Source organism: Eretmochelys imbricata, chromosome 3 (genome assembly GCF_965152235.1).
Source record: "Eretmochelys imbricata isolate rEreImb1 chromosome 3, rEreImb1.hap1, whole genome shotgun sequence".
NCBI classification, from domain to species: domain Eukaryota; kingdom Metazoa; phylum Chordata; order Testudines; family Cheloniidae; genus Eretmochelys; species Eretmochelys imbricata.
This window is the reverse complement of record NC_135574.1, coordinates 130,716,276-130,735,689: the sequence shown is the minus strand read 5'-3', so window position 1 is coordinate 130,735,689 and position 19,414 is coordinate 130,716,276. Positions and strand designations below refer to the sequence as shown.

At 38.6% G+C, this 19,414-nt stretch overlaps 1 protein-coding gene across 2 annotated transcripts in view; it reads right to left on the bottom strand.

Moving 5' to 3' along the window:
- The window catches only part of NUP133 (nucleoporin 133), a 62,343-nt gene that overhangs the window by 20,083 nt on the left and 22,846 nt on the right, over nt 1-19,414 (bottom strand). For both annotated transcript variants that reach the window (XR_013345683.1, XM_077813395.1), the window contains exons 11-18: nt 17,802-17,959; nt 16,939-17,030; nt 13,438-13,601; nt 11,765-11,859; nt 11,446-11,670; nt 10,207-10,329; nt 6,633-6,732; nt 405-656 (exon numbers count right to left, since the gene is read on the bottom strand). Coding sequence is in view for 1 of the 2 variants with exons in the window: in XM_077813395.1 (XP_077669521.1) it covers nt 405-656; nt 6,633-6,732; nt 10,207-10,329; nt 11,446-11,670; nt 11,765-11,859; nt 13,438-13,601; nt 16,939-17,030; nt 17,802-17,959 (1,209 nt within the window). In the remaining variant the exon portion in view is untranslated. The remainder of the gene's footprint in view (nt 1-404; nt 657-6,632; nt 6,733-10,206; nt 10,330-11,445; nt 11,671-11,764; nt 11,860-13,437; nt 13,602-16,938; nt 17,031-17,801; nt 17,960-19,414) is intronic.

Here is a 19,414-nt window from a genome sequence, read left to right as displayed (position 1 = left end):
GTGGCAACAAAGTAGGCTTACTTAGAAATATATTTTAAAGCTATTTTCATCCGACACTGTCAAGTCATATCAAGTTCCTGGCATCAGGCTATGCAATAAATAATTGGAAAGAATGCACTGAATTTACAATTCAGGAAGGAGACTTCTGTCTGCTACATAGGTTTGATTTAGGATCATTACAATAAGAATTCAATTTTCTTCAATCTATTTCTACATCTAATTCCCCATAAATGGTACAAACAAACCAACAACTAATATGCTGCACAGAAATGGCATTTTACTCTTGATATGGAACTTTTTTTTTTTTTTTAACTTTCTGTATTTGCTTGGATCCAAACATTCCATGCATTGTTTCCTAGATGAATGGTTAATCCTTAGACTAAAGAAAAGAGATCAGCACTTACGAAGAGGAGACAAAAGTTCCGATCTTTTCTGAACATATTCCATTTCCAGATTATTGTATCTATCTTGATCAGCAGGCCGGTCCACAGATTTAAGCTGAGAAACAAAGCCATCTAGAAAGCAATCTAGCAGAGCCACCAACTGTTCAGCCACAATGCTACGGAGGTTACTGTCCACTTGAGGATAAACAACCTTCAGAATAATTCCATGCTGACGTACTATTGCTGTTCGTATGCCAGCTGCACCATTAGATGCTTGGAAAGACAAAAAACAGTGAACATTAAAAAACATTAGATTCTATAATTAGCTTGTGACTTTATGTATGATAATATGAAGGGAGCACAATTATAGGCATTAAAGAGACAGATATACCACCACATGCAAAATACAGACTTAGCAATTTTCTTTTAATTTCAAGACTAAAGGGACACTCTACTTACAAACTACCTTTTTATCTCATTTTTTAAAACACATACTAGTGTTACAAATAGCACCTCATATTACATTATCTAAAAAATTGTAGTGTCTTTCACATTTTCAGTGTTTTCTTTGTGCTTCTGTCAGTGCCTGCACGTGAACCAGACAAGCATGAGACATTATCACACTGGTACAGTACTCTGGGAACCCACATGTACACAATTCCCCAGAGAGTGTTTAAAGGGAACATAACAAAAACGGAGCTGCTGATGTCTTAGTTCAGCTGGCTGCTGCTTTTTCACTATTTTTCATTGGTATAAATCATATAATTTCTGAATTTCTATATTAATTTTTTTTTAAATTATGCACAATGTCAAGATCCCAAAGGAGCAAAAGAAAGTAAGAGAGCAGTGGCAGAGGTGGTGTTCCTCCCCTCCCTGTGATCCTGAGACAGAACTAAGCAGTAGGGAAGTAGTGTGCACTTATGAGCTAGGGAAGGAACTTTTTCTTGGGACATTTCCATAGAGCTGGGGGAATACAACTGGATCTGGCTAACGCTTCTTGAGAACTATCCAAAGGTCAACAAATAGCAGGGGGAGTCCTTCCACAGATCTAGAAGGAAAGTGAATGGGGAATCTTTTGCTCCAGTTCTTGTCAGCAAAGCAGGAATGTACTGGAAGGCCAGAGCAGATGGAATAGGAGGTGCATAAGCTTCTGTGAGACGTAGCTAGGAACCTGTTTGAGCGGAAGAGGGCCTGGAGGCTGGAAATGTCTTATTTAGAGCTGTGATGGCTATGTACACCGCTGCTGGTGTGACTCAAATACCAGCGGGGAAACAGAAAATATGGAGAAAAAATATATTAAAATATTCCCATTTTTCTTTTACATTATTAATACGAAGCATTAATTCTAACCTTCCCATTTTATCCACAGGTTAACTCTGAGCCCCAAACTTGTTATGCCATTCATACAATATAAACCAAGTACAACTAAGCAATTTTGCTTTTAAGTAATCAACCAATTTACATACCATAAATATAGACTGACATGCTGACATTGACACATACTAAATTTATAACTGATTACAAGAGATTTGGTGAGCAATAGGAAAAAATTCAATCAGAAAAAAAAATGAAAACAAGTGTATATTGGGATTTTTTGGACCTGTTTTATTTTAATAATTTAATTTTAAAAAGTATAAAGATCAGAAAATATTCTGAAACTGTTATGAGGCACTGCAAACAGCTCTAACTATTACAGGACAGTGGTTGTCAAGTTTTAGTCTACCAAACTGTTTGTCACAAGTTTCTGCATGCATCAGTGTAGCACACTCCAACACACAGAGGCCTTCAGCAGCAAATTATTTCCCAGAGTTACTATCCATGCCAATGCTAATTCAGCTGCATCAATGGGTGCCCTGACAAACAAATCTTCAGTGGCTTCCAGAGATTTTAACCTGTGCCAAGTAAACACTTCTACTGGAGAAGCAGCAAATATACATGAGAACAGAATCAAACTAACAAGTGACTTCGAAATCAGAGCAGTAGAGGTTGCAAGAACGAGGAGGAGAATAAATGTTATGTCCTCTCCCATAGCATAGGACTTAAACAGTAACAACATTCATCACATTAAAGCGAGTATTTTCATCTTATCTTCCTCCTACTCGTCTGCGTCCTCCTCACATTGCTCCAACCCTCATTCCCTCTGGAGACCTGCTTTGCTGACTGGCCTAGTAAGGGAAACTGGAGAAGGTGATCTAGGTCATTTGCAGGAAGGGTGTGAGTAGCTCCTAGAGTAGTGCCAGAATGCCCAATAAAGTGGTAAGCCAAATGGATAGAGCTGGGTAGGTGTTGAGGCTCAAAGGTGAAGTTTGCCAAGGAACAGGTTGAGGAGGGAGATCTGAACATCTGGAGAAAGGTCTTTGCTTGATGCTATCGGGAAAGAAGGGGTGGGAGAAGAGGAAGAAGAGTATATTTGTCCTACAGATGGTTATGACCTCTCTCTAATGAGATAGAGAATACTGGTGTTGAAGGCTTGATTCTTTTTGTTACTGGGAAGGTCAGTGCTGGTAGCACTGGTAACCAAGCTGGTGCTGGTGTCTCAAGGTCTGTAGCTGAACTATCTGCTGGTACTGCTGAAGATTTTTGTATCAGTGTTGGGTCTGGTACCAAGGGTCTTGATGACAACAGGGAGTCATTGTCAGTAATGAGTTTTGGTGTGGGAGTGGACCTGATTTTGCTTGGAGCTGGGTGGAGCAAAGAGTCTGCTCACACTAGGCAGTCTGAAGAGATTAGACTTTTCGGGTCACTTAACAAGAATCAGAAACCCATGACTTTGTTTCGTTTTTTTGTTCTCTCTGGGAAACAGGACTGCTAGTAGAGCCATCCTTAGAAAGCAGCTCAGATGTGCCCTGCCTTGATGTGGTGTAAGTGTTATATTGGATCACATTAAAGAAGTTTTGTATTAAAATCACAAATGAATTTGATTTCCTATAGTTTAAATTCCAGGGTATTACTAATTAAAAGGTCTCTTGGTTTTTGGTCTCTTATTTTTACTGTTTCTCACCCTCTCTGTGTGAAACTTGCAAGCTGTTAATTGTGTTAGTACATCCTAAGGCAGAGTCTGTTCTCAAAGCAATACTTTGTAACAACTACTCACACAGAGAGAGACTCAAAGCGATACTTTGTAACAACAGAAACTGCACACAGAGACTCCTTGCCCTTTTGTTGTATTCATCTCGCTTTCTTAACAACTATGATTAAAACAGAGATAAAGGATGTACATGATGGCTGCTTGGTGTGGATAATAAATGAATGATCAGGGAGGTGCAAGCCTAAGAATCCAGTGTCAATTGGCTGAAGAAGGCATCAAGTGGAAACAACCAGACGACCCCCAGAGGGCAGACTGGAATCCACCCAACAGCCTCAAGGATGGGAGAGCCGAAGAATAAGATAACATCTTGCAGCACGGAGCCATCAGGAATGTGCCATCTGCTGATTGATTCAGCAACAGCATGATGAAGCAATTCCCATAGACTGGCATAGGAAGAAATTCCTATAAAAATGGACTCTAGAAAATGAGAACTTTGGGGTCTGATTCTGCAAACCAACTTCCAGGAGCGTCAGATGTGCATCTGACAAGGCCCTGCTCCCTCCTCGTGTCCAGGCTACCTGGCCAGTGGCTTGGCATGAGCAACTCTAAGGCTGGTATCTATGATAACAACCTTGCAGAACTTGTGTGTGTGTATGAATGAATGTGTGAATAAATATGAAATTGAATGGAATGTTATAGCTATAAGTAACTGCTTACTATGATTCTTTCTGCATTCACAATAAATGTGGCATTTTGCCTTTTCCCCTTTAATAAGATCCTGCTGGTTTTTATTTTATTGGTATAACATAAGTGAGACAGAGCTTTGGCACCAAGCATGCAGCCAGTGCTGAAATAGGTTTGGAGTGTTGAGAGGAGCTGAAAGGGTTGATGCCCTTTTCTTGATACAGGTAATGGGAGTATCCATACCCCAAGGAATGCTGAACGATGGGTATCCCTGGGAAGAGCATCCCTTTTTGGAGTTTGAGAAGCATTTTCAGAATCTTGTGGACTGCTCCAACACGTAGAATTTTAACTAAGTATCTGCAGAGAAGTGGTTCTGATGGAGAAGGATCTGCATACAGAGCAATATCACTTTAAAAACTAACTAGACTAACTACCTTAATTATCAGTTTAGAAGAAAAGGCACTATGATGCAGAGTGCAGCAGACACCACAGAGATAAGTCTTGCTCAGGGTGGATAAAAATCAATGATTAAAAAAAAATTGAATTTTTTTTAAATCAATTTTTTTGATAAAATGCTTTTTGAGGGAAAAAACCTATCTAAAGATAGTTTTAATTAAGATACATTATAGCTCAAAGATATCTCATCATGGAATAGGGATTATAAATTCTAATTCTATAGTATGAGACAATATATTCATGTAATGTTTTGTAAATGAGTTCCAATAGTTCATGGATTAGGGACCCAATCTTATGGGGTTCCAGGGACTTCTCTATAGAAAGATTAACCTAAATAATCTACCCACCCAATGAGACTCAATACTCAGTCTAGAAGATAACATCAGAGATGCTTAGTTTTGCAGTTCTCAAACTGTGGATTTGTGTCTCCAGAGATAACATGCTTGTTAACAGCAAAAAATGGTAGTTGTTTTTTAAAAGTTTGTGTTTTTTTAAAAAAACTATTTAACTATTTTAGTTTAAAACAATTAACAAAAACAAACCTGATTTTAAAAAAACTTGAATGTTTAAATTCAAAAATTCATATGTTTTGTTAAAATATTATGTTTGCTGTTGAAGAAAAAAAATCCAGAATGCGTAACGTTGTTGTTTTAGTTAAATAAAACAATTTAAATGTCTATTTGGTGATGTTCTCCTCCTAATACAGCATGGCAAGAAAATCCTCCAAATATTAATGATTAACCTGTTGAATTGGAGATAGTCATTGGGAGGTGAACTTCATAAATATCTGCTTCAATTACCTTTGGTAAATGAAATAACCAAACAATCATTCATTTTCTGATATAGCTGTAAAACTAATTTGAAAAGTTTTCAAAATATATCACTTTAAAAACGTATACTGTGTACCTTCTAAACACGAAACCTACATCTATCTCCAAGTTGTGAAGAATATGTATTAAGGTTGTAACAACTAACAAGAATGAACTTTTATGTAGAAATCCATGATTAAATCGAGTCGTCCTGACTAGTGATTTAAATCAAATCTACCCTGGTCTTGCTGCCACAGGTGGCAAGTGGGAACAGAGGTGATCAAAGCCAATCTGATCTACATGTGCCCTTAGACATGGGGGTCACCATGACATGCAGGACATAGACATAACACCAACGAACGTTGCTGTTCAGAAGATTTTGATTTTGGGTACATGAGGCATATGCATACCGTAAGAGGGGTCCATTTGGACAAAGGCTGGAAGAAAAACGTTAAAACGTTTACTTTACAAAACTTGTTCTGACAAGTTTTCACAGCATTGCATCTTGAGTAGCAAAGCACAAATACTCAACAAAGAAGCAAAGTGAGCAACTGTCAGCTTTTTACTCTTGACAGGGGACCTTGAACTCTATCCACCTGTTTTAAACAGAGTAAGATATGCTTCATTTTAAAAGTTAGACAAAAAAATCATGATCTTGTCAGCTGGAATCAGGATACCCTGAAAACAAAGATTAGTTCTGCCTCTCAACTTCTGGCACCTTTGTTTTGTAGCCAGATTCTCAGTATCCAGTGCAACGAGCTTAAAGGAATATCATCAGTAATGGAGAAACCAACCACCCATCCACAAACTAAACCATTAGGTTTCAGAGTAACAGCCGTGTTAGTCTGTATTCGCAAAAAGAAAAGGAGGACTTGTGGCACCTTAGAGACTAACCAATTTATTTGAGCATGAGCTTTCGTGAGCTACAGCTCACTTCATCAGATGCATACCGTGGAAACTGCAGCAGACTTCCACGGTATGCATCTGATGAAGTGAGCTGTAGCTCACGAAAGCTCATGCTCAAATAAATTGGTTAGTCTCTAAGGTGCCACAAGTCCTCCTTTTCTTTAAACCATTAGGTTCTACTATCCATATGCATATCTACATACAAGCTTAGAAGAGAGCATAACAGCACTGTCCAGTTTAATATTCACAGTTCGAGCTAAAGCAAAGACTTCAGAGGATACGGTCAAATGTTCTGAAACACATGAACAGTATTTGCTAATGTTTTAAAACCGATATTAATTTGCCTAACATTTTCACTATTCTCACCTGTCCATGGAACATATTCAGGTTCTCTTTCCGGGAGCTCTCCTGTTTTATATAAAGAGGCTCTAGACTGGCGATACTGGCTGGCAGCTTGTAGCACATCCTGTACAACATTAAATGGACACCTTAAAATCTGGTCAATTTTACAAACTTGAGAAGTATACTTGCTTAAGCACTCCTGCCACATTTTCTCTTTCAATCACGTTTTTCCCATGTTAATTTTTTTTCACCCTCTACTGCTGCATACAACTCACAAACAGAAGAGTATGCAGAGGCCTAGCAAGGAGCATTAATGTACAGGCGCAGGAGCTGTAAGTTCTCTATCATGCACATCTGCTATCAATAGTCTCCCCCAGGCTGCTAGCCATCCTGCTACTTTTAAGGTTCCCATGACAAGTAGTTCAAGAGGGACAATCACCATGTACCCTCAATCCCACCCCAGTACTTCAGCTGCCTCCTGAGCTCAGAGGATGTGGCCAACTATATACCCCTGGTCTTTACTGGTCTTTCTTCCTGCTCCTGTGCACCGCTGCAGTTCATGGCCATCACTTCATCATCTCCTTCCTGCTAAAAGGATGCAAAGTAAAGGTGGCAATCCCCCACAAGACTCCCACCTCCATGCTAGCTTCTAGAGACTATTAAGGGTTCCACCAGCAAATGGAGGGCCCCCCCCCCATTGCTATTTTACACTAATTTCGGTGCTTCCCAGCTCTGTGAAGGGGTTCATCTTGCCACCTCTACGTCTGTGGAGGCATCCAACCTCCTTCAGCTCCATTAAAAGATCTGGTGGTGATCGTGAGCCTAAGTGCATCTCCTTCCACCTTTCTTCTGGATCCATTGTAAGGTAAAGAGGTGGTTAAACCAACATGACCATGCTTTTCATTACTTTCCTTTCTGCCTCCCTGCAGGAGTTTGGGAAAGGAGAGACTTTCCAAGCCCACGTACTGAAACAGCAACAATTCATGAGTTGCTCTTACTGTTAAGCAGACTCTTCAAATGCCTGGAGAAGTATGTGCATTATAAGCTCCTCCGCTACAGTGCTTGAGTGCCTGATATCATGTGCTTGTTCATGAGACCAGGAAGAAGTGAAACTGATCAATATAGAAGTACACCTTTACACAAAGCTCTGTCAAATGGACAAACTGGGGTGAAATAAATCAGGAAAAATGTTTGAGCTCTAGTAATTGGGCGGGACAGATGTAGTGGAACAAAAGGGAACTGAGACTGAATCAGGTCATCAGGCCCATCATAACAAAGAGAACAAATCCAAGATTAGACTCCTGGGACTTAGCAGGGAGAAAGAAGGCCAAAGTGGGTGATTTGACACATTATTGAGGTCAGTGCCTCTGATTTTCTGGGGCTTGAGCTACCTAAGCACTTGGTTTCTGCCAGAATTCTGAGAGAAACTGGATCTCAAGATAACACTACAGGCCAAAATCACATATGGTTCGCTACAGTTGTGTTACTCTGTTCTGACAATATCTTGGAATGTGATCCTATATTTCTGGAATATATCCATGCCAGCCCAGAAAGTTCAGAAAGCTTTTATCTAGTATGACACTTCTAGAAGCGGAGACAAAAAGTCATATTGTTAAACAGATGATGGACATTAACTTTATGTAAAGTAGTCAGACTGAGTATGCCTTGTGTTGGCATTGCGGGATGGATTAAACGTGGATTAAGCTGTTTCGGATATTTTCCCTTTTTTGTGATACTGCCACTAACAAGGTCATATTCAGTAAGTGTTTTGTCCCTCTTGTTGAGAGAAATACTACTGTATTTGTATAAACTACTACAGAATGCATAAGGAGTGAGACAGGCAACTGGTGAGTTTTATTTTTCCCTGTTTGTGAATTTCCCTACGTATTTCCTTTTAACACTGTGCTTGGATACTGAAAGGAAGATGAGGCACCTAACGGATCCTTCTTAAAACTTGTTTTGTGCACTTTCATATTAATTAATGGCTAGTTCTTTTATTTGGCCATCTTGTCTATGAGAACTACCCAGGTTACTCTATTGAGCAGTAGTCAAGGATTTCCCGTGACTGAATCCACAACCACAAATGATTCCTGTACTATACATGAAACCATCTAACTCTACCATGAAACCATCTAACTTATTTTAATATCAGTAGTACTCATTTGTTATTAAACAACTAATACATACTCCATGGTTTTTGTTCAGCCAAGAAATGCAAATTACAGTTTTCTGTACTTTTTACCCTATCCTTCCACTCTGCTCTTCCAATATTTGGGCTGGCTGAAGTAAAAGCCTTGTTAAAAAGGGTTCCATATATGGCACTGGGGTTTGTTTTGTTTTTTTTTCTTAACTCTTGCAGCTTATTAATTTCTACTATAGACTGAGCAGGTCCAGAAGTTTACATGATTCTATTAGTAATATCCATATAATAAAATCCTACATTATACATTGTTTATTAGTACCTTGATAGTCTTGCACATGGCATTTGATATTTATGTAGCCTACATAAAGGACAAACGTAAAATTAGATTTGCAAAGTCAAAGTATTTCTTGAAGTTTCCTGTCCAGATATGCCTTCTTTATTGATTTTGTTTTCAACATTGCAAGTCCTTTTTCTTATTAATCACGTGGGAAAACTGACATACAATTACTTCACTTAGGAAAGAAAAATCAAATGCACAATTACAAAATGGATAATAACTGGTAAGGAGGATAGCACTGCTGAAAAGGATCTGGGGGTTAACAGCGGATCACAAATTCAGTATAAGATAACAATGTAATGCAGTTGCAAAAAAGGCTAATATCATTTGAGGTATATTAACAGAATGTTGTCCACATGACACGGAAGGTAACTGTCCGGCTCTATCCAGCCTTCGTGGTGCTCAGCACTGGCCTCAGCTGGAGTACTGTGGCCAGTTCTGGGCGCCCCTCTCCAGGGAAGATGTGGACAAATTTAAGAGGCCCCAGAGGAGAGCAACAAAAAATGATAAAAGGTTTAGAAAACCTGACCTATGAGGAAATATTTTTAAAAATGGGCAAGTTTAATCTTGAGAAAAGACTGGGGAGGGGGAAAACGACACCAGATAATAGTCTTCAACTATGTTAAGGGCTGTTATAAATGACTGATCAATTGTTCTCCAGGTCCATTTAAGGAAGGCTAAGTAGTAATGGGCTTAATCTGCAGCAAGGGAGATTTAGGTTAGATGTTAGCAAAAACTTTCCAAGTATAAGGGTAGTTAAGGTCTGGAATAGGCTTCCAAGGGAGTCTGTGCAATCCCCATCATTGGAAGTTTTTAAAACAAGTTGCACAAACACTTATCAGCAGTGGTCTACGTTTACTTGATCCTGCCTCAGAGCAGTGGGTTGGACTTGATGACTTCTCAAGGTCCCTTACAGTCCTACATTTCTATAATTTTATATTTAGAAATAATTCTTATGTTTTCTTTATTTCTCTTTCCTGTTTTTATAAAACAATACTGCATTCCCAACAACTTTTCCTTGCTTACTAATACTCAGAAAGTAGGGTTGGACTCAACTTGCTAAATTCTGGTCTTGGTTTTTTTCTTGAGTGTTTCCCTTAATCAATGTAATTTGATACCTTTATGATGTTATTCACATCGACAACTATCTGGGCCCATTCAATGGATTCAATTGGTGTATCCTTCAAGATTTGCTCCTCGTGATCTAATAAGCATTCAAAGATCGTATCTATCTGGGATACCTGTAAAACATACAAAAATATTTGTACTGAACACAAGCCTACCCATTATCAGGTGATGTGTGAGAGCCAAATGATTCCTATCTATGAAAACAGAAATATTAACAGGACCTTGATTAAACAGCCTACCGGAATACAAAAAAGTATTTAACATTTATATGGATATTGAAAACATCCAGTTATTTTAGCTGAGTTTTGGTTTGGTTTTTTTAAGGGTTATAGGCCCTCTCACTTCTGGACACAAAACAACTGGGTTAGGAAGAAACTCCCCATATGTGCAGGTTTTTCCATCATTGTCCATTATGGGGCTCCTTGTGCCTTCCTCTGAAACATGTGGTACTGACTACTGTCAGGAAAAGGATAATAGACAACACAGACAATTGTTTCAATCAGGTATCACAATTCCTATTTTCTCCACTGCTGACACCACTTTTCACTTCTCCTAGGGAGAAATCAGTCAGTCACTAGCTATTAATACTCTGTACATAATTCATCTAAAACTAAATCTAAACATTTTATTGCACATTGTTAAGATGAAAGAGGAAATCAATGTAAACTGGACACAACCAGAATGTAGTACAACTGGAATGTTTGCCTTAAAAATGTAATTGATTAATTGGATTAGATATACTGCATCAGAGAGAGCAATATATTATAGTGAAAGGCACTGAGTGGTTACAACTCATTCCAAGAAGGGAATGAAGAGATGAGGACATGAGAAAGCTTTATGAGAAAGAGGCCTAGCTAGAAGGCAATAGTGTCCTTCAGTGCTCTCCTGTAACATGGCAATCCTAGGATACAATTCTCTGATGAGAAGGGAAAACATGGCAGTCTTTTCATCCTTCCTATAGCTGAACTTGTTGGAGATCAGATTAGTTTTACTCTAGCCATAGGATGTCAGTCAGGATTCATATTTTAGTCGCAGATGCATGCAAAAAGTCATGTTTTAAAATGAGAGAAAATGCTACCAATAAAGTCTTAACAGGAGAATTCCGGAAAGTTAAATTTGTTTTAGAAGAATAAAGTCTTATATTACACATGAATGTATTTCAGTTTTTACAACACAACAATTCATCATGAAAATGGTTCCAATTAATCAAGGAGACTTCCTCGTCTTACCTCTCTAAAGAAAACATCTGCAGGGGTAAGACTTTGTGGAATATCACATTCCCTTTTGTTTAAAGCAATCAATATAGCAGTGTTCACCAAGTCTGGCAGTCTGGAGTGGTGGTTCTTGAGAACAATGGCTGCTGATAACTTTTCTGCATGTTCACAGAGCAACAATCGAGTTGTCATTGGCATCCCTCTTACTGGAAAACTGCCCAGACGTTCAAATAAGCCAACCTTTTATTAAAAAAATGTTAAGCAATATGCAAAAAATGATTAATATAATATAAAAAATGTAAGTGTTCATGCCACCAGAATTTTAGGACCGTACCTGATGAAGAAAGTCAATGAAGAAGGAATGGGCTTTCGTCTTATCCTCCAACTGATGAAGGAGAATAAGGGATGTATTGCTGAAACCAGCTGCTTCTGAAAGGCGTGTGTGAGAAGACAAGATTTTTAGCTAAGAGCACTTTTTATAAAGTCCATGGTATTGCAAGATGGAATTTAAGATCTCTTACATTTTGCAGCTTTTCTGTCTTTAATTATTACAAAAAAAAAAACGAATAAGAGCAAACCCTTGAAAAGAACATATCTGATACTAACAAAAACCAATACACAAAGACTGGACTTTTTTTTTTTTTTTTTTTAAATCAGATCACCTTGTTTTGGTATTAAAAGACTGAAAACACAACCTAAAACTAAGTTTCTGTAATATAAATAAAACAAATATATAAATACAGAAGACAGACAACATTAAAATGAAGATAACTATCTGAATCCTGATTAAAGGGTTTATAAAAGACCTAAAGCACCTCCACCACTGCACAGATTGTACATTCCATGCACATATGGGCTTAGCAAAGCAAAAGGAAATTGCTCCCTCTCCTTCACCCCCAGATGTAGCCATGTAATGCTGTTTTAAATATGGTTGGCCCAAGCTCACTCCTTTCCCTCAGGGTTTGAATCCCAGGATCCTGGTAATATTTGGGACACAAAGTAGCAAAGACTTTAAGGAACAAGTGAGTGGAGTGGAAGCTTCTTTGGGTATATCTGTGTGTTTGACATCCCAGTGGAGCTCCACTGTACCTTTTTATTGCTTTAGAATTCTCACAACTTCTACATACTCTATTATCAGAAGACTGCTAAGATGTGAAACTCACAAGAACAGTTGCGTCTGCAGTCTCCATCATGAGTAGGCTTATCAGGATTTTATTTTTATTTTCAAGTATTTATAGATTAATCAACTTCAGTTTTTGCATTAGCAGGAAATTAATACAGATAATGCCTTTTTTTCAATATGTTATCAATCCTTAAAAATTTAGTATTTGATATTTCATAATTTCTTATAGATTGCCAGGTAGAAATGACAGCAAAAAAAGCATCACTTGTCCATACATGCTACATATAAAACTTCCAGCAAAGTCCATGCTCAGCTCTGGGTAAATGCTGCCGGGAGATATAAAGAAAGGTCTCTTCTCATGGGTAGTTGCTCAGGAAGGAGTGTCTGATCACAAGGTGGCCTGCTTTAGTGCTTCACCTACACTAGATTCCTCCAGCAGGGGTTGGGGAGGTAAGAAAGTGGCACTTAGCCTTTGCATGTAGCTCCCCCCTGCAGCAACTGCTACCATCCTCTCTTCTTAGCATTACTAGAGAAACATCAGCACTAAAAGGAGTGAAAAGGAGCTATTTAGAGTAGAGGTTGCTAGGCGGAAATACAGTGGTCAAAGGCAAAAGCCTCTTTACCTCCATGAAAGTACACTTGAGAGCGCATAGCAAAAATTGTGGGGAGGTTGTTGGTGATTAGTTTGGGAAGAAGGAGTGAGCGTAGGGAAAGAAATGTCCAAGTGGTGCAATCAATGCAAGTTGTTGAATACTAAGCAATCCATAAGTCCCAAAAACTGCCTCCACTTCATGGAGCATAGGGCTTACCTTATGATTTACTTTTTAACAGAAAACTGTGCACAACTTCCCACATATAAAACCACAAATAATATTAAGCCTTACCTTCTGGTACAGATTCAGCCCATCGTGGGTCAGATGCAGGGTAGTCATCCACTAAGTCTACACTGATCTGAATTACAGCTCTATCCAGTTCAGTATCAGAATCCAGGTCTGCATTTGGTGGAAAGAGCTCAACAACCATGCTCTGTGCACTGATTACATCTTTTCTGAAATAAACGAGAAAGGCTGCATAAAACAAAGTTAATCAGAAGTGGCCAAAATGTTAAAAATTCTCACAACTAGCAGTGTTTTCTACTATCCTTTTTATGAAATCTGTAGGTTATAATTGCTAACACTGTTTGTACTGACCACCTTTAACCTGAGTTTTTAAAAAGCATCTCAGTATAATTACCTATTTCAAAGGGGTGTTATCTATTTTACTGATGGGTAAGTAATTTACAGTCACTTTTGACCAAAAAAACCCTGATGTTTAGCTATGCATGCTGAATGTCTTTCCAGTAGCCAAGCTAACAGGAGCAGTCCACACAATTTTTTAATTAAAAAAAATGTGTGTGTCAAATGCTCCTCTTGGCTTGCTATTGGGGGCTACTATCAGTTGCAGATGGTCCACATGACATTGTAGGCACTCTCATCATACCATCTCCTCCAGACATTTATCAAGCTCAATCCTGAAGCCAGTGAGGTTTTTTGCCCTCACTGCTCCCCTTAGAAGGCTATTCCGGAATTTCACTCTTATGATGGTTAGAAATCTTGGTCTAATTTCAAGCCTAAACTTGTTAATGGCCAGTTTATATCCATTTGTTCTTGTGTCAACAGCAACACTTAACTTTAATAACTCCTCTCCCTCCCTGGCATTTACCCCTCTGATATACTTAGAGACAGCAATCACATCTCCCCTCAGCCTTCATTTGGTTAGGCTAAACAAGTCAAGCTCCTTGAGTCTCCTCTCATAAGTAGGGTTTCCATTCCTCTTATCCTAGAAGCCCTTCTCTGCACCTGTTCCAGTTCGAATTCGTCTTTCTTAAACATGGGAGACCAGAATTTCACACAGTATTCCAGATGGGGTCTCACTAGTGCCTCGTATAATGGCAATAACATTTTCCTCTCTCTACTGGAAATACCTCCCCTGATGCATACTAGGATTGCATTCACCTTTTTCATGGCTGCATCCCATTGGCAGCTCATAGTCATCCTATGATCAAACAATACATCCAAGTCTTTCTCCTCCTCTGTTGCTTCCAACTGATATGTCCCCAGCTTATAGCAAAAATTCTTGTTAGCTCCTAAGTGCATTACTTTGCACTATTAAATTTCATCCCATTTCTATTACTCTTGTTTTCAAGGTCCTCCAGATCTTCTTGTATGATATTCCAGTCCTCCTTCATGTTGGCAATACCTCCCATCTTTGTGTCATCGGCAAATTTTATTAACACACTCCCACTTTTTGTGCCAAGGTCATTAATAAAAAAATGTTAAATAAGATTGGTCCCAAGATCGATCCCTGAGGAATTCCACTAGCAACCTCCCTCCAGACTAACAGTTCACCTTTCAATATGACCCATTGTAGTCTCCCCTTTAACCAGTTACTCGTCCACCTTTCAATTCTCATATTTATCCCATCTTCTCCAATTTAATAATTTACCATTTGGAATTGTATCAAATGTCTTACTGATATCCAGGTCGATTAGATCTACTGCATTTCCTTTGTCTAAAAAATCAGTTATCTTCTCAAAGAAAGAGATCAGGCTGGTCTGGCAAAATTCAACTTTCGTAAAACCATGTTGTATTTTATCACAAATACCATTTATCTCTATATAATTAACTACTTTCTCTTTCAACATTTGTTCCAAGACCTTGCATATTACTGAGGTAAGACTAACAGACCTGCAGTTTCCCAGATCACCTTTCCCCCACTTTCTTAAAAATAGGTGCTATATTAGCAATTCTCCAGTCACAGGGTACAACCACCAAGTTTAAGGATTCACTAAAAAGCCTTGCCACTGGGTTTGCAATTTCATGTGCCAGTTCCTTTAGTATTCTTGGATGGAGATTATTTGGGGCCCCTGATTTGGTCCCATTAAACTGTTTGAGTTTGACTTTCATGTCGGATGTAGTCATTTCTACTTTCATATCCTTGTTTCCATTATCCACCTTGTCTCTGCTCCCAAATTCCTCATTATCCTTATTAAAAACTGAGGCAACGTATTCGTTTAGGTGTCACCTACCATGGCTCAGGTTATCCATTCCTTCTCATATCTGGTACCATTTGATCCAATATCATCTTTCTCCAAATAATGTCTCACTTTCACTCGGTTTCCCTCATCACAACTTCCATTCTGTCTCTTGTTCTCTTACTAATACCCTTGCTCAACCTGCTGTCACAAATCAATTCCCCCATTCACCTCTCTGGTTGCAACTTTCTACACCAAGAATGGAGCTCAAAGATTTCTCTCTTCCCAGACTAATTCAGGTCCTCCTCCTTGCATTTTAAGGATCTCCACAACTCAATTTCTTATCTCTTTGCTCTGCCTGACAGTCCCGTTCATGCACTTCTCCCACACAAATATCTGTCTCTCTCATGCAGGTCTTTCTTATGCCTGGAACCCTCTTTCTGACTCTCTCTTCCATGCCTCCATCCTCCTCTCTTCGAAGTCCTTTCTCCAACCTCTATTCTAGGAGGCTTAGTTTTATAGTTTTATAGATTACTTACTGTTTTCACCCTTAGGTCACTCCACCCTTTCCTGTGTTTATCTCCTCCTCTCGTTTTTGTCAATTTAGATCATACATTCATCAGGGCAATGACTATGTTTTGAGAAGCACTATGCACATTCATGGCACTGTATAAAAAATATCTTCTAAATACTGAAAATTTAAATGGAAAAATCCTGACTATTCATTTTATTTACATTCTTCCCTAACTTTCTTCACCAATGCCAGTTACAGAGAACAGACAAACAAAATTTTAAGCTTGAAATAGCTTTACTTTGTGTCAGTCAGATGATTAATACCAGCTCTGGTAGGTTATAACTGTAAAAATGACTATACAAGTCTGCTCCTTTCTAACATGGATCACTGTCTAGCTGGTTCAAGAATGCCAATTATTTCATGCAATAATATTTTTTTTAAAATTGGTTCTTTTTACAAAATCTCTTGTGATTTTTTTTAACCACAAAAAAATAAAAACTGAAATGTTTTTGAAAACCAAACTCAACATTTTAACCAATTTCTTGTGGGTTTTTTGTTTGTTCGGTTGATTTGTTTTTTTGGGGGACGTGGGATGTGTGTGTTGAAAATCCAGAAAAATTCAACCAATCTGAAAAGCATTTCAGGGTAAATAAAACAGCTAGTCAAAAAAAATTGTCAACAACAATTTACTCAACAGTGTCCAAGATGTATACACACTTCTCTAGAAAAGGAATATATTAAACATGGGTACATGGTGATTTTTAATTAATCAACATGAATTTTATTTTTATCAAGAGAATCCCTTAATTAAAAACAAACTTGCCCTCTCTACTATATCGACACAGTGACTCCTCATACCTGCAGTACTGTAGAAAAGCAGCTTTCAATAATTTAGTTTTATCCTCTTGTGCTATAATCTCCATTCTACTGGTAGCATCAAATGCAGAACCCTGAAACGTAAAATAAAAATTTTGACCGAAGGACAGATAGGCAAATACAAACCTCATTATGGAAGGACAGTAATCCTTCTAAAAACAACAGTGGTTTAAGATTAAAATAGACATGCCAACATCTAAAGTTTTTATTCCTGTGGGATGTCCTTGCTGATCACAACAACAACAAAAAAGAGACTGGGGGCAAAGGTAACAGGATCACAGTTCAGAAGCTGTACAGATTGATCTAGCCAAAGTAATGGTCATAAGATCCCTCCATTATGAAGTACTACTACAGCAACTGACCCAAGAGGGTAAGATAAATGGGATAATGACCAATTCATTCTTCGTTATTAGCCAACTAAAGAACTGGTCAGCCCCATACTAAAAACCCAGCTTCCATCCCTCTCTAAAACATTTTGAGCAAAAGATTCTACTTTAGAAAAATATTCTTGACTAGGTAACTAATCTGAGATTTTAAGTAAATGCATATTGTATAAAAGTTAAATATGGACATGTGAAAAAACTTTTTTCCATTCTAAAGAGTTGGTTACTAGATAAAAAAGGAGAATTAAAATAGCACATTATTCAAATGAGTAGAGCTGGCTGACAAATATCAATTTGACTGGGAATTTCAAAATATTCTAAAAATTGTTCTGGGTTTTGAAAATTTGTTTTCAGCTAGATCTATTAAAAAATTAAAATGTTCTGTGAATGAAAATGTGAGTAAACTCTAGGCACACTTTCTTTTTGCGTTATGAGATTCTGAATTTTCATACTAAATATTACCTCATTGTTTGGTCCAGCTACAGAGGATGACAGGGAATCCTCAAGGTCTTCAGGAAGCACAGACACATTTTCCCTAGAAAAGATAGCCACAAGCCCACTTCTTCTGGTGAAAAAAATGGGAACTCCGGTGTAGCAACCTGCTCCTAAAATGCTATCTCCTAACGGGAAAGAAAAACAGACATTTAATAAATAAAATGATCATATAATGCTGCATTTATAGCTTTATCTTCATGTAGACATTTACTAAGTTTTCCCATGAATCAGCTAACAGCAGTACTTCACAACAGACTTGATCATTCAAACAAACGATAAGACCCACTGCAGATTACCAAATGATATGAGGTAATAACTAAGCAAACAAACCTAATTTTAGAAAAAATCTAAAGCACAGATTTATAAAATAGTCTCACATATTAAAGTAAGTCCACCTTTATTTTATGTTATACACTATGCTATCCTAGTAAAAGAACTGTACTATAAAATACTAATAGCAGACCTCACTACAGTGCTCCACTCAAATCTTTGATGAGAAGTGGAATGAAATTTCCAGGTGGAGAGAGAGACTTATTTGGTTTGCAGAGAAGCCTTCCTCTGCAACAGGGATCACTTGCAGGTTTAAACAAGTATAAATGGTGAATTTCTGCCTTCTGCCCCTCCACCCCCACGAACATGATACAGTTCTGTGGTGACCTAGAATCCTATTTTCGACGTCTCCGACTCAAGGAATATTTCCAACACACCTCGGAACAACATACTAACCCACAGAGACCTTCCTACCAAGACTACAAAAAGAAGGATTTTGGATGGACTCCTCCTGAAGGTTGAAACCACAGACTGGACTTCTACATAGAGTGCTTCCGCCGACGTGCACGGGCTGAAATTGTGGAAAAGCCCCATAACCTCAACCGTGCAGAACACAATGCCATCCACTGCCTCAGAAACAACTCTGACATCATAATCAAAAAGGCTGACAAAGGAGGTGCTGCCATCATCATGAATAGGTCAGAATATGAACAAGAGGCTGCTAGGCAGCTCTCCAACACCACTTTCTACAAACCATTACCCTCTGATCCCACTGAGGGTTACCAAAAGAAACTACAGCATTTGCTCAAGAAACTCCCTGAAAAAGCGCAAGAACAAATCTGCACAGACAACCCCGGAACCCCGACCAGGGGTATTCTATCTGCTACCCAAGATCCATAAACCTGGATATCCTGGACGCCCCATCATCTCAGGCATTGGCACCCGGACAGCAGGATTGTGTGGCTATGTAGACTCCCTCCTCAGGCCCTATGCTACCAGCACACTCCCAGCTATCTTCAAGACACCACCGACTTCCTGTGGAAACTACAATCCACCGGTGATCTTCCTGAAAACACCATCCTAGCCACTATGGCTGTAGAAGCCCTCTACACCAACATTCCACACAAAGATGGAGTACAAGCTGTCAGGAACACTATCCCCAATAATGTCACGGCAAACCTGGTGGCTGGACTTTGTCCTTACCCACAACTATTTCACATTTGGGAACAATGTATACCTTCAAATCAGCGGCACTGCTATGGGAACCCGCGTGGCCCCACAGTATGCCAACATTTTTATGCCTTAGAACA